The sequence below is a fragment of the Parasteatoda tepidariorum genome, chromosome 6, assembly GCF_982258835.1.
Source record: "Parasteatoda tepidariorum strain Cologne lab strain chromosome 6, Ptep-v5.0, whole genome shotgun sequence".
Taxonomy (NCBI): Eukaryota; Metazoa; Arthropoda; class Arachnida; order Araneae; family Theridiidae; genus Parasteatoda; species Parasteatoda tepidariorum.
This window is the reverse complement of record NC_141760.1, coordinates 81,798,780-81,818,590: the sequence shown is the minus strand read 5'-3', so window position 1 is coordinate 81,818,590 and position 19,811 is coordinate 81,798,780. Positions and strand designations below refer to the sequence as shown.

General features: G+C 31.2%; 1 protein-coding gene across 2 annotated transcripts in view; it reads right to left on the bottom strand.

Moving 5' to 3' along the window:
- Positions 1 to 9,939: 9,939 nt before the first annotated feature.
- LOC107456076 (chondroitin sulfate N-acetylgalactosaminyltransferase 1) overlaps positions 9,940 to 19,811 on the bottom strand; it is a 66,726-nt gene continuing 56,854 nt past the window's right edge. The window contains exons 1-3 of one of the 2 annotated variants that reach the window (XM_016073845.4): positions 19,397 to 19,586; positions 14,256 to 14,528; positions 9,940 to 12,600 (exon numbers count right to left, since the gene is read on the bottom strand). In XM_016073845.4, coding sequence (XP_015929331.2) covers positions 11,227 to 12,600; positions 14,256 to 14,507 — 1,626 coding nt within the window. In that variant the 5' untranslated portion in view covers positions 14,508 to 14,528; positions 19,397 to 19,586 and the 3' untranslated portion in view covers positions 9,940 to 11,226. Of the gene's footprint in view, positions 12,601 to 14,255; positions 14,529 to 19,396; positions 19,587 to 19,811 lie in introns of those variants that run through there. The other variant, XM_016073844.4, reaches the window with a different exon arrangement.

Below are 19,811 nucleotides of genomic sequence, written 5' to 3'. Positions count from 1 at the left end.
ATAAATTTAGTTGAGTTTGATCCTATCGTAAAAGGGCAATGAGATTATTTTTATAGAGCAATATAAATTGTATACCCTTTTCCGTGTCTCATCTTTTTTTTGTAACTGGGCCATAAAACCTAATTTTTCAAGTTGCTTTTACGTCCCAGGTGTCTTTAATATAGAGTAATATCTAACCCCTTATTTTATTTATCACTAATTATACCAAAATAATGTATTGAATTTTAGTTGACATACGATTGACATTTAGAACTTTTGAAACCACGAACATAACTGGTAACCAAGGATATAACCGACGATTTGAAGGATTTTAATTAAAAACATCTACAGAAAACATCAACAAGCTATTGACATTTAGAACTGTTGAAACCACTAACATAGCTGCTAATCAACGATTTCAAGGGTTTTAATGAAAAACATCTTCAGAAAATATCAACAGTTCTAAATGCCAATAGCTTATTGACATTTAGAACTGTTGAAATCGCTAACATAACTGGTAATCAACGATAAAACCGACGATTTGAAAGGTTTTAAGGAAAAACTGGAACAGATTGAAATGTACGGTTGTCTGCAATCTGCCTAAAAATTTTATCACCAAATCTAAAAGTTATGAAACATTACGAAAATATGGCGTAAATGACTGAAAAAAACTATAAAACGCAATATTTTCCGATACCTGTCACTCAATTTCAACTGAAATATTTCGCTGTTGCTGTAAATGATATTGATTTTGTACATATTGTTTTTGACTTCTTTCAGTTAGCTTGATCTGTTAATGAACTTGGGAAACTAATTTTGAAACTTGGTGAGTACAGACTTCTTGTTTCCCGATTAGAAATTTTTTTTCTCACGCAACAAACTGCTTAATTCTATGTCTAAGTTTTTTTAAATGACTCTTAAAATCGTCTATGATTTTGGGATATTTTTGAACAAGGAACGTACTCACTATAGGATATTTAAGATAATTATTGAATGAAAGCGTTATATGATTTGTTGGTGGAGATAGAAGTTTAAGTTTTATAGCAGAAAAATCCATTTTTATTAAATTTGAGTCCATTATTAAATAAAATGAAATGCTGTTAAAAAATATTCTAAATTTAATTACTATAGCACACCTCGTCTTATTTGTGCGGCAACACGTTATTTTAACATTTTGGAAAATAAAGAACAATTTTAGACTAAAAGTCTAGTAATTATAAAAAATATAAAGAAAAATTAATGCCAAAATGTACTTTTTTACAGAAGGCTTTGTTATGTCTCGATAAACAATGACTAAAAACTCTTCTAATCTCCCCTGCATGCTTCACCCTTTTTTAGATGGAAAATAGAGGTGATTTGGGAGGATTGTATATCATTTACACAGGAAAGTGAGGTACAGTTTCTGATGTGCTAGTTGCTGCACATGTTTTTCCTCCACATTTTTAATGAAAGCATTATATTTGTTTTGAGCTGGTTAGGTCAAAGATTTCTCTTCTGTAGCTTAATTCCGATTGTTACAAAATTTCGGAAAAACTTTCTAGACTTGTACTTTGAAGACGAAAATTTAACAAAGAACTATTTTTTGAAATTTAGAAATCCAAGTAACACTTCAAAAATGTACAGAATTTGACAATTAAATATGCAATTTAAAATGTTGATAGGTATATAAAGTGATCAAAGTCATTTTAAACCAAAACTATTAAATCAAGAATGAAATATCAAAAATGTAAATTTTGCTACAACTTTCATTATGGTAATACGAGGGTTGCTATTTATATTTCTGGCCTAATAAGGAAAAAACAAATATGTAGGATCGAAATTGGTTTTATTGTTTTTCAAAATATTCTCCATGATGATCAATACACTTTTGCATGCGTTTGAACCAATTTTCAAAGCACTTTTTCCAGTCCGATTGAAGTAACTCCAAAACATGCGTTTTGAATGCATCAACCGCTTCTTCGGGGGTCGAAAATCGTTGTCCATGTAATTTATTTTTGATGTGAGGGAATAAGAAGAAGTCATTGGGTGCCAAATCAGGGCTGTACGGCGGATGGCCCATCAGCTTGATCTTTCGCTCCGTCAGAAATGCCTTTGTTTGAGTGGATGTGTGAGAGCTCGCATTGTCATGATGAAGAATGATTCGCCTGTTCTTCTGCTTTTTTCGAATTTCTCCGATGACTTCTGGCGAACAAATGGTCGTGTACCATTCAGAATTGACCGTCCTGCGTTGCTCTAACGCCACTGTTGCCACATGACCGTTAATGCCGAAGAAACAGGCAATCATTTGTTTCGATGTGCTTCTTCCTCGAACAACTTCTGTTGGTTTTGCCTCGTCTTGGAAGACCCATACAGTTGATTGCTGTTTTGTTTCCGGCTCATATGCATAGATCCATGATTCATCACCTGTGTAGATGTTATACACAGCCTTTGATGTACCTTGAACGTATTTTTCCAACATTTCCTTGTACCAATCGACACGAGCCTTTTTTTGTTCGTTTGCCAGATTATGCGGGATCCAACGCGAACAAATTTTTTTTACGCTCAAATGTTCATGCTGTTGTTGTTGTTGTTGTTAATTTACGTCGCACTAGAGCTGCACAATGGGCTATTGGTGACGGTCTGGGAAACATCCCTGAGGATGATCCGAAGACATGCCATCACAATTTTGATCCTCTGCGGAGGGGATGGCACCCCCGCTTCGGTAGCCCGACGACCTGCGCGCGAACTCTAGCACTTTACGGTAGCACAGTTTAACGAGGACCAATACCGCACACCCTCGGTCCCTACGCAGACTGATCCAAGTGGTCACCCACCCGCACACTGATCGCAGCCAGTGATGCTTGACTTCGGTGATCTGCTGGGAACCGTGTCTTAACGATCAGTCCACTGCGGGACTCAAATGTTCATGCAATATTTTATTGATGCTAGTTATACTAATGTCCAAAGACGCCTCTATCTCACGGTATGTCACATGACGATCTTGCTTTATCAGTTCACGCACAGCATCGATCTTTTCTGGCACAACGGATTTTGGACGACCTGCACGGGATTCGTCCTGGATCGAACATCGACCACGATTAAATTCGCTATACCAATTTTTTACAGTGCTGTAGGATGGCGCTTTATCGCTGAATAAAGAATTAAGTTCATCGAAGCACTCTTGTCTTGACAATCCACGTCGAAAGTTATGAAAAATAATGGCACGAAAATCTTCACGATTCAATTCCATTTTTTGAAAGAGAAGAACTTTTCAATTTACTGTCAACAACACAAATGAAGCTATAATGGTAAATCGTCTGCTGAATTTATGTTTAAAAATATCAAACTTTCGATTAAAATCGTCTGCGGTCGCCTAGCAACACTTACTGTTGCCAAGGCCATAAATATAAATAGCAACCCTCCTATCCTTACAGAAACTGTAGAGTTGGTAACAATGAACATCTATCATTCTGTCTCGGATTTTGTGGGTAAATTTTTTTTATTAATCCTATGATGTAAAACATTTTTTATAACGATCAAACACATAGGTTATAAAATGTATGTGTATATGTACATATGTGTTGCGTTTTTACTCGCAATAGGAACAACTTACCTGAATTTTGCCTTTAACAAAAATATAGTTTTGCCCATTTTAAACTAAGCAGAGAAATTTTATTAAATAGGGTATTATTTTCACTGAAAAATGCTTATTTCATTTCATTCATGAGATAGTATTTAATTGAAAATTATTTGAGACAAAAAAGTTTCGTGTATGAAAAATATTTTATATAAGGAACTAGCTGTACCCTGCGTGCGTTGCAACGCTTTCAATTTGAATTTGAATTTTGTATTTAAGTGTGTAAATGACATTTGCGATTATGATTTGAAATGCAAATTTTATTTAATGGTGAAAAAAAGCAGTTAATTCTCTAGGATATCATTAGTGCATTTTCAAACAGACATGTATGGTGATGCACACGGAGCATGAAACATATTTTGGACAATGATCTGAAATAAGACTGGATCTATGGTGACATCAAGAATTTCTGCTGATATCTGATCAGTTTTAGAAGGTGGTTTTTTTTCAATAAACCAAATTAGAATGTGTGCCTGAGGCAATCCTCGTTTTTGCCATTCAATAGAGTACACCCAACACCGTGTCTCTCTAAAAACATGACGCTTCACAATGAAATCAAGTAAAGATTATCATTTTTGTTTGAACACACGTGCTGTAATATCATGACGATCCGATGATGATTGTCCTGGTAACAAAATATCTCTAATTTCAACCCAAGCAGAATTGCACGTAAATGTAATAAATAAATCTAGGAGCCCATATGCGAGAACATATGTCATTGCATCCTGTGAGTATTCATACATGTGCCTTGGAGTCCAAGGCACATGTATGAATACTCAGACATGTATGAATACTACATTTGCAGGGAGTCCAAGTTTTTCTCCCTGCAAATGTAGTCGGCAATATAATCATTTTCCCCACATCATTAGGATTAACGTTACCATCATTAATTATTGCATCCCGTAAATGAATGCATTCTTCTGAACGTAATTTGGTTTGATTTAATTTAATATACAGAGTAGGCGTTCAGTTTCAATTTTCGCATACATATCGACAATGTATTGATGAACTAATTGTCGACATTTTAAAGTATGATTATCAGCGTTTTGGCAATCATTAATCTATATGCATAAAAACTTATTGCACTTGCTTTCTTATTGGTTTTCTCGCCTGTTTGCGGACTTCTTAATTTTATGTTAAAATAATATCCCTCCTCTCCTCACCAAAATAAAATAGGATATTGCAATGCATCATATGATCGATACGTTTCTGAGAACTCTTTGAACGTCACGATTTCTGCGATGAAGAACTGTATCGCGGGAGGTAAATTCTTCGCCAACTATAACAATAGCCACTTCATCCAATGTTGGCGCATTGTATTTTTCTTTGTGGTGGCCTACAGGTGTTTTTTCAGCTCTAATAACAACTTTGTAAATATCGGATGACATTTAGTCTAGGGCAATTGTGAACAGCCTAATTAACTGATTATGTTGATCGAAAAATTTTTGTAATACGGTAACAATTTTTCGTTTAGTGCCATTGTTTACCTGACAACGTTGATTGACTTGATCATTTGTGTTATCCATGAAATAAATTTGTAGAAATTTATGATCTGCGTTAGGCATTGAAAGAAGTGATCCTTGCACGATGATAAATTTGGCCTTGCACTTTGAATGTTGGGATGTAATTCTCGTTCAGGATACGTGTAGCACCGAATAAAGTCATTTAGAAACACGAATTGTACCGGCGTATATGCGCCAAAAAATGTTTCGATTGGTTTGTTTGACCTGATACGAAGGTTGATAATGTCTCGGCAGGCGACGTAAAATCTTGTAGTTTCTGTATGCTTCTAGAACAGCAAATTTCAGCTGTTTCATTTTTAAATTTGAGAGCATTACAAAACATACATAATTGATATATTTCTCCGATGATGACACTTGGGGGAAGACTATAGTTTGTTGTCGGATCATAGTGAAATGCACTGAAATTCAAATCAGAGTATTGGCAGCGTCTGAATAGCGAAATGCGTTCTCGGTCGGTTTTCATTCTTGCTTCCCGTTGCTCTGATGTTTCCGACGAACGGGCTTGTGTAGTTCGTAGTTGATTTGTTGACAGTCTTCTTTCCTGTTGCTCAGACGTTTCTAAGGAACGGGCAAAAGCATTCTGTTCTCGATTAGTTTCAAGTCTTTTTCCCGTTGCTCCGATGTTTCTGAAACACGGGTAGTTCTCTTTTTGCGCGCTTGAGATGTCGACCGACTAAGAGCGATTTGCTTAGGCGGCATATTTTTGCAAATATTCTTTCTGACAACGAAAAAGAAATGTAAAAGTTGGCAGTGGTCGCAAATTTGCTAAATCGAAATATCACATACATATTTTAAATAATAAAAAGAGCAATAAAAATGAGATGAATAGGAAATATGAAAATTATAAGATTTAAAACAAAAATCAATTTTATAAATGAAAGAAATAAAATGGATGAATTCGAAAACTTTGCATAAATAAGCAAACAAACTAATAGTTTTCAAATGACAACTGTCACAGCACTGAAATCTTCGAAAAGTATATTTAATTTTGTTAACCTAAAATTACGTACTAAATATAAATATTTCTGAAAACGTGCAATTTGAATGAAATTTGCTTTTGTCTTTATATTTATTAAACAGTTTTCACAGTACTGAATCCGTGATACGACCAACAATTAAGAAATCTATTCTCGTTGATTTTACTTGCTTGTGCTCACCTGACATAAAGAAAAGCGCGAATTAAAAATTAAGGGGTCACAGTACCTTTGCAACAATTTTCTAAAATAAAGGTATAATCATTCATTTTAAGGATGCTTTACATGCTCATTTAAGTTATAATCAATAATTTATCTTCAAAAAGTAATTAAACTGTTTAATTTTTTTAAAATTTTAAAAAAAGTTGAAAAAATTCTAAATTTTTAAATCCCTAAGGCTTTTTTATTTTAACATATTTTCAAAAAAAGTTTTTTTCATAGTGCTTGCAATATTTATCTTAGTAATTTTGTGCATTCATTTGTTGATTTATCAATTAGAATATTTTTTATAGATTATTTTGTAAAAAAGTAGAAAAAAAAGGGTAAAAATTCCTGTTAGGTATATATAACATGCCGTAAAAATTGTAATACCTCATAAAATGCTTATTCCATGCACAGTTTGAATAAGTGTATTATACTCAAGATAAAAAAGTTTACTTCAAAGCTTTATCTTAAATAGAAAAAATTCCTTAGGGACTTAATTAAGATTAAGACACAAAATTTTCATCTATGCGAAAAAGCACTTTAAAGTCAGGCAGCTGAGCAAGTTTCTGTATTAGAACAATTTAAAATCATTCATAACTTTTTTAAAAATGTAGATAGAGAGATGAATTCTTTTCTATACATTTGAAATACTTTGAAGTCTTATTATAAGCAATAAAAAATTTTTTGGTATTTTTGTCATTTTTTGGGTACTGTGACCCCTTAAAGTACATGCAATTTACTTTAATTTACTTTTCTAAATGAATAGAGTTATAAGATAGAAAATATCACTGTTGTTATCTTCAAGATATTTGAAAATTGAATCGTTTATAGCAAAATTTAAAACAATGGCTAGCTTTTAACCAATCAGAAAATTCCATTTCGACTTTCACTGATATCGCTGGAACGGTTTATCGCACGGGATAAAAAGTATCCTATGTCCTTCTCCTGGCTCTAAACTACCTCCCTGCCAATTTTCAGCTAAATCGGTTCAGCCGTTCTTGAGTTATAAGTGAAGTAACTAACACGACTTTCTTTTATATATATAGATAAACTGCTGCGTACATGCAGTATTTTTTAGAATTTTATTTTATAACCGTAGTCCATATGACAAGGGAACTCCTGGATCAGGTATTTAGAGAAATTTTGCTTTCGTGTAGAACTTTTTATGGAGCGTACCCGTATTAGCGTTACGTGGAGAGGAAAGCGACAAAAACCTTCCACGGTTAGTCCGACGGCAAGGGGACTCTAACCCAGGATCCGTTAACCACTGAGGATATTTTACGTCAGCATTGTGGTCAGTGCAAGCTGGGTACGGAATTCGAATCGACCAGTCATGTTTGGGATTCCAACTTGGTTCACCTCATTGGAAAGCAAACGCTCTATCCCCTGAGCCACAACATGCACCATTTGTAAAATCAATAGACTAACAATTTAGTTGAACACTAGTCTTTTTTTCATGAAATTTGCTTTATTTTACTTACAAAACTAGCCCCTTTAATCCAATCCATCATAAAAAAAGTAAGATTAATCTCAAATGGAATAATTATAAATTTTTCAAAACGTCGAATTTGTCAAAAACCATTTTAATTAACAAACTAGCGTAGTTTAAAAATTTCTCAACAGAAAGTGTTTACTCCAATTGAATTGCTAATATTTTATAGATGTTTTCAGAACCCCTGACAATAGCAGAAAAATAAAATTAGTGAAAAGCATAAGCGACAGTGTTAATAAAAAATATTTATTGAAATGATGGGTTTACGAACCTTTGGCTGAAAATAGGTGTTAACTCATTCTCATCAGTGAAGTTTGTTAATCATTCAAAATTATCGAAAAGAAACACAAGTTGGAAAAAAAACCATAATTCAATTTATTTGAAAGCTGTAGGAGTACTTTCAGACACATAAAAAGAACTGTCATATATACAATCAAATATACATATTTTTACAAAGCTTAATTTCTCTCAAAAAATTAAGCAATTTTAAATGTAGAATAAAACATTAAAATATACCATATGAATAATAAAACGAGAAAAAAGAATATGCTTTTAACAAAGGCTAATTTTTTTATCACATTAAATTTAAATTTTGACTAGAGGAATGTAATAGACACATATATAAAATAAATATTAAATTAGATATAAGTAAAAACAATTTCATTAGAAAATCTTTTAGTAAGGATAGAATGCTCGTTAGTTTGTTTTTAAAATTCCGCAAAAAACATTTTAGATGAAACTCTAGTTTGCGAGAAAATTACGAAATATAGAAATTTATTTATAGAAAAATTATTCTTAATTTTTTTTTAAATTGTTAGAAAATTGATGTCATATAGTTATAGAGAAAAACTAATAAAAAATCAAACAGAAATTGAACAGAGAGCAATCTTTAAAAATAATAAAGTAACATAATCATCAGAGATTTGCGTTAAGTAGTTTTACGTATAAGAAAATAAGTTTTATTTCACGTATTTGAATGAAAAATTATGTTATACCACCAATAGTCCTATAAAATAGATGAAGATCATATATTTAAAAAGAAAAATTAACAAAATAATAAATAAAAATTGCACAGAAAGAATTTTTTTTAAAATAACAAAAAACATAAGTGACATCGTCAATTGCACCAAGAGTATAATCCATTAGAAGTAAGAATTTATAAAGCTTCACGAGGAAGTGAGGAAATATCAGAATTTTAATTGCTGTATGTTTTTTATAAAATACTGATTAGATGCATTCAATATTTAAAATATATATTTAATAAAGTAAAATAACAATAAATATGTTTAAAATAATGTTTCAAAATCCTCATTCAATTTGCTAAACATTATCGGTAATTTAAAAATCTTTTTTTTTCTATGTAGAAATATACACAATTTAAATTTACAAATATACACACACTTGGTGGATAGAAAATGTGGAAGACTTATGCAGGATATCTACTTTCAAGGCGAAAGAGAGCTACAAGCACACTTTGTTAAAAAGGTAAAGTACGGAGAGCATTGTGAGTGAATTCAAGAGTTTAAGAAATACCCGACACTTTCGAACTTTCCACATTAATTACAATAAACCAGTATTTTTTTTTGTTTAAAAAACCATTTAGTACCTTTTACTGTTATTTCATCGCCAATTTCAACCACTATGACGTAGGTAGAAAATATTTAGTATTTCATCAATATCTGAACTAAATAATCTCTTGAATGAACTTTTAAATTTGAAAATTCAATCATTTTTTATTAAAATTTCAATTCCAAAAAAATGATTGATACTTATTTGATTGATTTATTATTAAGTTATAGTCAATCTATAGGTGTATATTGGAGGTAAGAGACACTATCTGATTTTGTTTTTTTACGAAATTATTATTTCTACAGTTTAGATAATAATTTTATTTGTTTAAGAGGCACAAAGTCCCGTGTTATTAGCTTAGAAATAACATATTTAAAGAGTTTATAAAAACACTAATTAAGTGAATTTAAACGTGTATAAGCAGTCAAATAACTAGTTTTCCTGAAAAGTTTAACATTCGTCACATGTAGTACGTTTTACCTCTGATACACAGCTATACATTCATGTATTACCAGGTAATATAAATAAGCACTTCTATAAAAATTAAGAAATATGTAACAAAGTAAAGTAACTCAAGAGTATGTTCAATGCATATATTTTTACTTTATCTAGCAAAAAAATAAGGCTAACATTTATAATTAAACTCCGAGATTAAAGCGAAAGTACTTAGTTTTCATTTCTCACTTTCAAATGATTAGAAAAAAAAAAACTTACTTTTGTTAATGTAAAGTTAAATCATAAAACTTCCCAGATTCTTCTCAACTTTTAAGTGATATAAAAATTAACGTAGTTGTTTTTCGGATTAGGAAGGAAATATTGCGTTATTTAAGATTTATTTAAACCTAATAGCTTTCTAGTTTCTATACTCAATTTTTGTTAGTTGAAAAATAACGGAATTATGTAAACATCAATGTAAATTAAGCAGTTTCATACAGGTGAATTTACGTTAGATACGTTACTGAACATAATTTGGCATTTTAGCAAACGTCTCGATATTCGTTTCATACACTTAACCCTAAGACTAAATAAGTTAAAAAGACATGAATCAATAATAAATTCCATACGAAATTATTCGCTAAGATAAATGATGGTTCTAACCTGGAATTAATCATTAATTTAGGATCTGTCAATTCAAAGGCGTTGTTTAATCGCATGGTAGGTAAATTTTAATGACGACACACGGAGTTGAGGAAAGTTGACAGATTTATAGTTCATAAATCAATGATTAATGATTTTCATTTATGCAATTAAAACGCTTAAAATAATTTTTAAAGGTTAAATTATGCAATTAGGCATCAAAGTTCATTTGGACTCATTTAATTAGAGATCTAAATTAAAAATTTAAAGCTTTTTCCGATAGATGAAATTAAAATACTAAAATAAATCACAGATTTATATTGCAATGTATGAGTTCAACAAATAATGCCACTACATTACTTATGGCTTTGAGCTATATCATAAGAATTATCATAATTAATATTGTGAAAATGGAATAGACTTGTGAAGTCATACCTAAGTTTACTAAGACCATTAAATTAAAAAAAAATATATAAATTTGATTAATATTTTTGTTGAATAAAATAAAAATAATCACAGTTTTGTATATGTAATGATAATTAGTCGCGATTGAAGATAATAGTGGAAAAATATGTAAGCTGATATAATTTTCGCTTTTATGGGGGAAAATAGATTACCTTCAGGAAACTATAAAAAATTGTTTTCGAAACATTTTATTTTTTTAGAACAAACTTACTTAAAGGCTTGACAGAATAAATTGATAATCTATCTTTAAGCCGATCGTAAATTTAGAAATAGTAGGGCTTAGCATAATTTCCACTAAACTCTTCAATGGAAGTGTTCATCCGAACACTATGTACGTTGAGGGCGCTCAATCACATTCACAACATTAACATTTGTCATAGGAGAATTCATCGCCGCAAGGTTCTTTTGGTGTTTTCTTAACTCATCTCCGAAAGCCAAAAGACCAAGCTGGGCATGTGAAGCTTCTCCTAAAGCTCTGGACCTGAGGCATGCTCTGTACTGGTCAACAGACAGATCCGGGTCGCATAGTTTTTCATGCCAGCTATGGAATATACCTGGATCGGTTGCTCTTACTACGACTAGATTACTTCGGACGTACTTCCTGTACAGCATCACGTCCTCACCACCCCAACCGACTATATCCTCGTCGAAACCTTTCAGACTCAGGAAATCACTCCGGTATTGGCAGGTCATGCCATAACCAAAGTCTCTCCAAAATCCAGAGTCTCTAGAAATAGTGAGTTGGTCAGCTTCTGCTGGAGTCTCTTTGCCCTGCAGAGAATAAACTAAGGAAGGGTTGTAAAGGCTGAAAACAATAGGGTAATATACCCTTTTACTAGGTGAGGCATTCAAACGGCAACGCTCCAGAAAACGATTTGTAAACACTATGTCCACATCGCACAGAAATAGAAGAACGTCTCCTTTTGGCCAGTGTTGCACCCCGACTTGTAGCCCTTTGCCCCTTGAAAAGGTTTCATTCAGGGTAAGGAGTTTCACATTACGAAACTTTGTTTCTCTGGATACTTTAGTAAGTATAACCCGGACGTCATGGAGACCATCTTCTCCAAAGTATACAACTGTAAGGAAGACTTTTCGATCGTGCTTGATGGCAACTTTGGCAAAACGATCCATAAACGTCCTAAACGCGTCTATTCTACCCGATAAAGGTAGTATCACGTTGATGAGTTCTTTGGTAGTTCTCACTTTTTCATTGACTAATGTCTGTACAGGGCCAAATGGTCTTGCCAGGATGACTCTATGGTAAGATCGGGATATGTTCTTTTCTTTGAAATATAGTTCATACTGTGTGCCTGTCGTAGGTTCGTTGCGGAATAGACCCTCGGCAAAATCATCCACGGTGTACCTCTGTTTACCTTTTTTGTCTCGATTTATGAGATCGAGGGCACGAACAAAGACTTCCAGTAGATCTTTGCGCTTGTAACCTATTGGTTTCTCAACAACTCGTTTGCCTAGTCCTAAGGTGACAGGATAGACTCTCCCAAAAGTGAAATGAGTAAATGGCACTACTTCATATTCATTGTTCAGCTGGACACCATGCCGGATTTCCGCGGATTGAACTTGCTTTCTCAAGTAATCAGAGCACTCAGTTACACCGGGATATTCGCTATCCGAAGACCTAGAAGGAGGCTCTACTATTGGAATTGAAACTGGATCCACAAAAGGCTTCTGTAGATCCGTAACCTGAAAGAAAATTCACATTAAAATTATCGTAAAAAATTAATAATTATCGTAATTAATTAAATAATAAAATTAATCCTGTACTAATAAAAATTAATTCTGTAAGTTGAAACAAAATAATCGTATTACCCGAATGAAAATTTCATTTGCTTAAGAAATATACAAGCATGAAATAACAGTCAATATGTTTCAAAAATAGACGTCCATTTTTAAGACTTGTCAGACGTGAATGTAAAGAAACAAAAATGATTTGATATATTTGGTTATACCTTGGCAACATCGGGAAAACTAAACGCGATTTAAAATTTAGACTTAAAGAACACGATCAACAGGTCCGTTTTCAGGAATTAGAAAAATCTTCAATTGTTGGAATCTTGGGCATAAATTCAATTTCGGTAATGCTAGAATTATTTCCATCCCAGTTATATCAGCTCATCTTGATGTCCTGGAATCTTGTTTTATTCATTTGAATGTTGATTTCCTTGTTAACGATATTAGTTCCTCCGCTCGTCTCCATAACTCGTGAAAATGCAATTTACTCTTTTATGCTTCTCGGACACTGTGATTATTCTTGTTCTGTTTTTTCATCTTTTTCTTCTCTGGGCTTGTGTAATTTTTCTGGTTTTGTTCCTTGTTTTTATTTTTTCATTTTTCGTTGGCAACTTTACTTTTTCAAATCCTTTTTGTTTCTTTCTTTTCACGTGTGACAAATCTTAATAATGAGTGCCTATTTTTGAAGAGCTTGAAATATGTCGACTGTTATTTCATATTTGTATATTTTTGAGGTGAATGAAGTTATCAATCAGGTAATATCATACCGCTTTAGTTTCCTGGGATTATTTATTTAAAAATCAACCGCAGTTTGTGTGCACATAACTACAATGATTGAGTGGAAGACCAAGTGCAGATAAAAAGAATGCAATTATAGTTAATTAAATAGCTAATATGCAATCCTTACGAATGTGCATTCTATAACTGCAAGGAAAGATTTCGATAAAAAAAACTCCACAACAAGAAAATTTTAAAATATAATCGAAGCAAGTAAATTATTTTTTATACAACTATAGTTCGTTAGTAATAATTTTTTAAATGATTTTTTAATAAAAATTACAAGTATTTTATTCTAAACAACAATTTTTTATTGATTATCTAAACTGATAATAATTGAGTACAAATATTATAAGTACTGAAAGTTTCTAAAAATTTTAAATCTTTATTAAATTTTTCTTGGGTGCTTAATCTTTACTTATTTCAATGAAATTTTACGGAGCTATACAATTAATATAAAATTGCAATTAACGGGGCAAAATAAGTTGAATAAATTTTAGTTGAAGACACTACATAAACTTCTCTTCTCATAAAATAATATACATGTAAAAGGAATTAAATACACGAACTTGGCAAATTTTGTAAAAAAAAATGTTTTTTGTTCGTTTCAAAGAAGTTGGTATGTATATAAAAAGTTTATAAAAGAATTTACGAATTATTTTATTACTTAAAAAATTTGTATGTTTCTTATTTTCACAGTTCCAGTTTCCTTTAAATGCAAGTCTGATGAGTTACCTTAATTATTTTTATTTTAACGATTTTATTTATTTTTTAAGTAATTAAAATGATTTGATTTAAATCAGTATACTCTGCTAGGCATTATTAATTACCTTTTTCTTTAAAGATGTAATCTCGTCTTTAAGATTTTTTATTTCCAGTCTATGTTCTTCTTCCCTTCTGTGAAGGAGATCCAAATAGTAGGATTCGGGGGATTGTTGGGAAAGCCTGTACTGGAAGTCACTGTTTCCGGATGATGTTGATCCGAGATCTTCGTCCAGTCGCAGACCACAGCGGCCCAATAACAGAATGAAAATTAAAGACACGGCCACCAGTAGCAGGAGGGCACGGGTGACCAGTCGCATGCTACCGGAGGACTCCGTCACCTAAAATGAAGACAAAAAGAGATGTCTTTTTATGGCTCAGTTTACAAATGGTTTCTAAATTGTTACTCTAAAATACATTCTATCAATATTTTAAATGTAATCTTTTTTTCTGAAAAATAGCAGCAAAAATGAATTAAAAGCAGATTTGACAGATTTTGCTAGTTTTTTAAAAGGTTTAGCATGACATATCTGAAAAAATGGTAAATTATATAAGCCTACGATTTGTTTAGATCGGAAGAAAAATTTACTCGAATTGTGTTTCTAATAATCTTGGCTTCGACGGTCACTGGTGACCCCCGTGGCTCTACGAACAAATTCAGTGCCGATTATCGGCAACCCCCATGACATTCAACGTGATAAAAATATTATGGCGTCTTACGATAAATTTTATGTAAAAAAACCATAGGCCAGCATAGCACGTTCCCTACCAGACGAAGGCGAATTAAAATTGTAATTTGCGGTAACAATCGCAAGCGGAAAAAAAAGACAATCTAAATTTTAAAGATTCCTATGAGATATCATTAATAATATTAAAAACTAGTATTAAATCGTTCTTATAGAGAAAACAATTATTTACAAAAAGAAGACCTTAAGTACAGATTTTTCACTCTATAAGTTGGTTTCTGATAAGGTTCTGACTGTGAAAAAGTCGAATTTAAATCGCGAATGAAAACTAAACGATTAAGCATAGCTAACATAAACAAACAAAACAAAATTAAAGTAAATCGGATTTAGAATATGAGAGTTTTATTTATTTATTTTTGTTTCTGACTTTAAAAACACGCTCTCGCGACTTTTGAAGTTATTTCCATTATTATAAATAAATAGATTTTATGCTTCATAACTTTGTCACCTTTCATCAGTTTCTTAAAATTTTTACACCACAATAATTTAGAAAAAATATATTCTTAGGGCTTAATAAAAAAGAAATTATTTTATTTCTTAATAATTTACAGGTAGGTTGAAACTTTTTAATGCTTATTACCGAAATTACTTTTTTTCCCATGAAAAAAAAATATTTATATATTTTGAAAGTAAATGAAAAATATATAAATTTATTTCACAAATGTTTGGAAGAAATAACAAGTTTTAGATAAATAATTTTTTAATATTTTTTAATTAAAAAAACTATTTTTTTTTTACTAAATTGGAACTATAAGTTAGTTTTATTTTAGTTTTTAATGAAGGAAATAGAGCTAATTAATAATATGAAATGTAACGCATCACATTTCTGGACATTTTACGCTGTAGAAAAAAAAAGTTTAAAAAGATAAAAAAATATTTTGAGCATTATTAAAAATTTGGGTCATGATATCCAATTTTTCAGAGAATAAATTGGAGATAAAGTTTTTTTTTTAAAATTCGTTTTTAAACTTTAAGAACACTATTAGCCCTGAAAAAGTGAAAAAAAAGCTTAATGGCCGTTTTTTAAATAAAACTATTAAAAGAAGAACAATATTTTTAAGGGCCATAAAAGTAAAACATTTTACTGAAAAAGTAACTGTTTGCTTTTTGTTAAAGTTAATGTGATAAACTAAAGGAAAAGTTGGGGGATATATTTATTTTTGCACACTTTATTTAGTTGTTTTAAGATGAGGTGGGAAGCTTTACGGTAGATTTTTATGGTTCATTAAAAGATATTGCTTTCTTAATGATGTTTAGTTACCAACGCATCTACTATCGCCCCAAACTTCAAAGTTTAACAAAAGCTAACCCCCCCCCCCAAACCTTACCTTTTCCTGGAAATGTTTACCCTTTATCATATAACAAATGAAAAAAGGAAATGAAAGCTGTTATTTGCAAAAAAGTAAGCTTTTGTTTAAGAATAAAAGATTTTGGGCGTTGGGAAAGTTATAGACGTTTCCTTGGTTTTACTGTTCATCATAATACATTGTAATGTTTAAAAATAATTAAGGCAGAAAATCTGAATTGTTATGTAGGTTATGGATACAATTTGTTTTTATCGGGACATAATTTTTTAATTAATATAACCTACATATTCATTTTAAAATAAGATCTAACACGTAAAACACGACAAAAAGTAATTTTTTTAATAAGAAAGATTATTAAAAAAAATAATAAAATCGTCAAGTAAGAGATAATGGATCTATAAAATATAATCACGGGATAATTAATAATAACAACTTATAATAAACTATTACTTTGATTATTCTCGAGATTCTAATATATAGTATTGATCCCAGGGGCCGAATTATACCTTATGATGTGCAACAAGACTTTTGATAATTGGATACCTGCAAGTGACGTCATTGTAGGTGGTATCGGGGCATGTGTCGATTCAGAAACCAATCAGGTTCAACACAAGTGTGATGTTGCTTATATATCCAATTAAATCCGATAAATCATTTGGTTAGGCATAAATACTTGACTTCTTTTCGAGTTGCAAGTACCCAATTGTAAATATTCTGCGGGTATCATCAAAAATTGATAAATAAGTGCTGTTAATTGAGGAGACATGTTCAAGACACTTGCTGAACTATATTATTTGACTGTTACATAGTTGCCAACTTTCACTCATTTTGAGTAAAATTTCATTTTTAAAATGGTACTAAAATTTTATTTGAAGGCAGGAAAGTGAAGTGACGTCATCTTAGACATCTTCACTACCAAAGGAACTCTATATCAATAACGGATAATTTTGTTTACAAACTGATATTGCAAAACAAGAAACCATTCTCAGTTAAATTATTATTATGAATAAAATATTATCTTGAACTTACTGTGAATAAATAACTACATTGCAGAGCAAAAACTATTTAATACCATATAAAATTTTTATCAAGACTTGGATAGAAATTGGAATAAAATTCTCTAATAGTGGAATAGATAGACGCAGTATTGAGAATTCTCTACTTAAGGAGCGTGGAGGATTTTGTAAATGATATAAATCACCAGCAATGCGTACTCAACTTTTATTTCCTTTTTTAAATTTAAATAGTTATTCCCTTTCTGTCACTGGACCACACGGATGTGCTCTCTGGAGATCAAAAATAAAATTGTTAAATTTTTCTTTAAGTTTCTGATTATTATTATTTGTGAATTATAAATTATCATTTTAAAGAAACCTCACCCTGAAAAATTATTGAATTAGCCGTATAAGAAGTATTGCTTAACTATATCTACACTTCCCCGTTACAGTGTTATGAACTTGAACATAAAACCTGATTAAATATTTAGTTATTGAGAACTAACCAATCATAGAGAAGACTTAACGACCCCAATTTCGTACGCTGTTGGGAATCCCTACAGTAGGTAATTTAATTGACCCCAAAGAAAAAAACCCCTCTTTATTATTAAAAATGCAAGCATTGAAATGAAATCAGTTAAAAAACACATTACTTCCAACTAAACTCAAAAAACTATAAAAGCAGTACTTCTCATTAATTATTTCAGTTTTCAAGCAATATGCGCCGTGAACCAGGGGAAGTTTCGTTTGGTTGACATAAAAAGTTATTTCTGTGCGTATTATTTACAGATCTTTAAATATTATCGTTCATCATGAGTTTTGCTTTTCGATTGAAAAACAAATCACTGTATAGATTCCCATTTGTGGTTCTCTTCTGCTTAGTTATTGTGACAACGGAATAAAACGATTTATGTCGTTATTATTACAAAAATATGTACGAAAATTAAACGGACCACCCTGAATAACTTTTGATCTAATGATCAAATCTTCACGTTCTAGGGACTCGATCATAATGATTTTTGGGGATCACCTCTAATATGATTTAATTTATTATTTGTGATTCATTAATTTATTAATTACTTGTAATTTTAATTTATGAATTAATTTGGGTAGATGTTATTATAAGTTTCAAAATCAGACACAAAAACGTACTTTCTGGGAATAAATATACCCTTTTTTCGACGGATTCAAATTTCTAATTCCCAAAATTTAGGAAAAAGCCGAAATCTGGGAAATATGGTCACAAAAGTTTGGTCAGGAAATGGGTCAAAGTTTGGGTTCCTTAGTGTAAATTTTACTTTCTTCGTAGTTCATCATGCCTCGAGAATTTTTTTTAAACGAATTTAAAGATTTTTGCTTACAATTATAAAATTCGATTATTCAAAGATAAATTCCATTTGAATAATAACTTATGGAAAATATTTATTATTATTTAATATAATAACAATTGAAAACAGTTTTTGAACTATAAGGCATGCAATTTTTTTACATTCCGTTAAAGAATGTAATTTTACATGGTGAAATAAAAAATTTGAGAGAAATCGGTCGAATAGTTCAGCGAAATCGAATTTTAAAAGAACGACTTCGAACGTAAAAATTCAATAATTAGATAAAAAATTATTCAGGGTGGTCCATTTCTTTAGCACTGTACAATTCTAGTAGACGTGAATTCGAATTTTTACGCTTTTACTTCAGGTCTAAACGTGTTTCAATGAAGCATACAATTATTTTCAGATTTCCTTACATGCTTTGAACTATGCTCTAAACTGCAAACTTAAAACATTCAGTTTAATTTGTATATGACAGCAAAAATAGGATTCATATAAAGTTATACATTGGTCAATAGGAGTTTAGACTCGAAAAAATTCGTAATTGTTTTACAACTGATTAAACTTGAGCTCGATACCAATAAGCGAAATTTATGGTTTTATCGGCTAAGTTTATTTTTTAATGCAATTACAATAACAACAATGCCTAGTTGAAATTGAAAAAAAAAATTTTTTTTTGCTTATAAAATCACAGCTAATAATAAAAAAAATGGCGGATTTTGGTGAAAAATATTCACTTTCAGTTTTCGAGTAGTATGTTAAAATTTTAGACCAACGTTAGTAGTAACAATAAAAAGGAAGAAAAAAATATCCAAAATTAATTAACTACTTACCGCCGAATGTGTACCAACATAAATTAAGCATTTAAAACTTTTTTCTAAGTTCCCCAAACTAATCAAGACAATGTAAATTCTCGCTTGAAAAAAAAAGCCAACCAGAACAATAAATCAAAAGTTAACATGTTAGGGGAAAGAGTAAACACCGAACCCGCTTCTGTTATCCAAAAAATCTCATAACTGCAATAAATTCATAACGGAGGCAACACTCTTTTGTTAAACATCGTCGAACTTCCTAATCAAACGAGCTTCCGTTTTAACTACGCTCCGAACTCTATTTCGCCCCCACTTTCAACTGATAAGACCCTGCCTATGCCGTAATTAAGGAAAGAATTGCGGCTGAGGTTTCCTCGGCGGAGAGTTACATGCAACTTCCGCCTGTTACGATTAGCTGTAACGATTAATATGCATA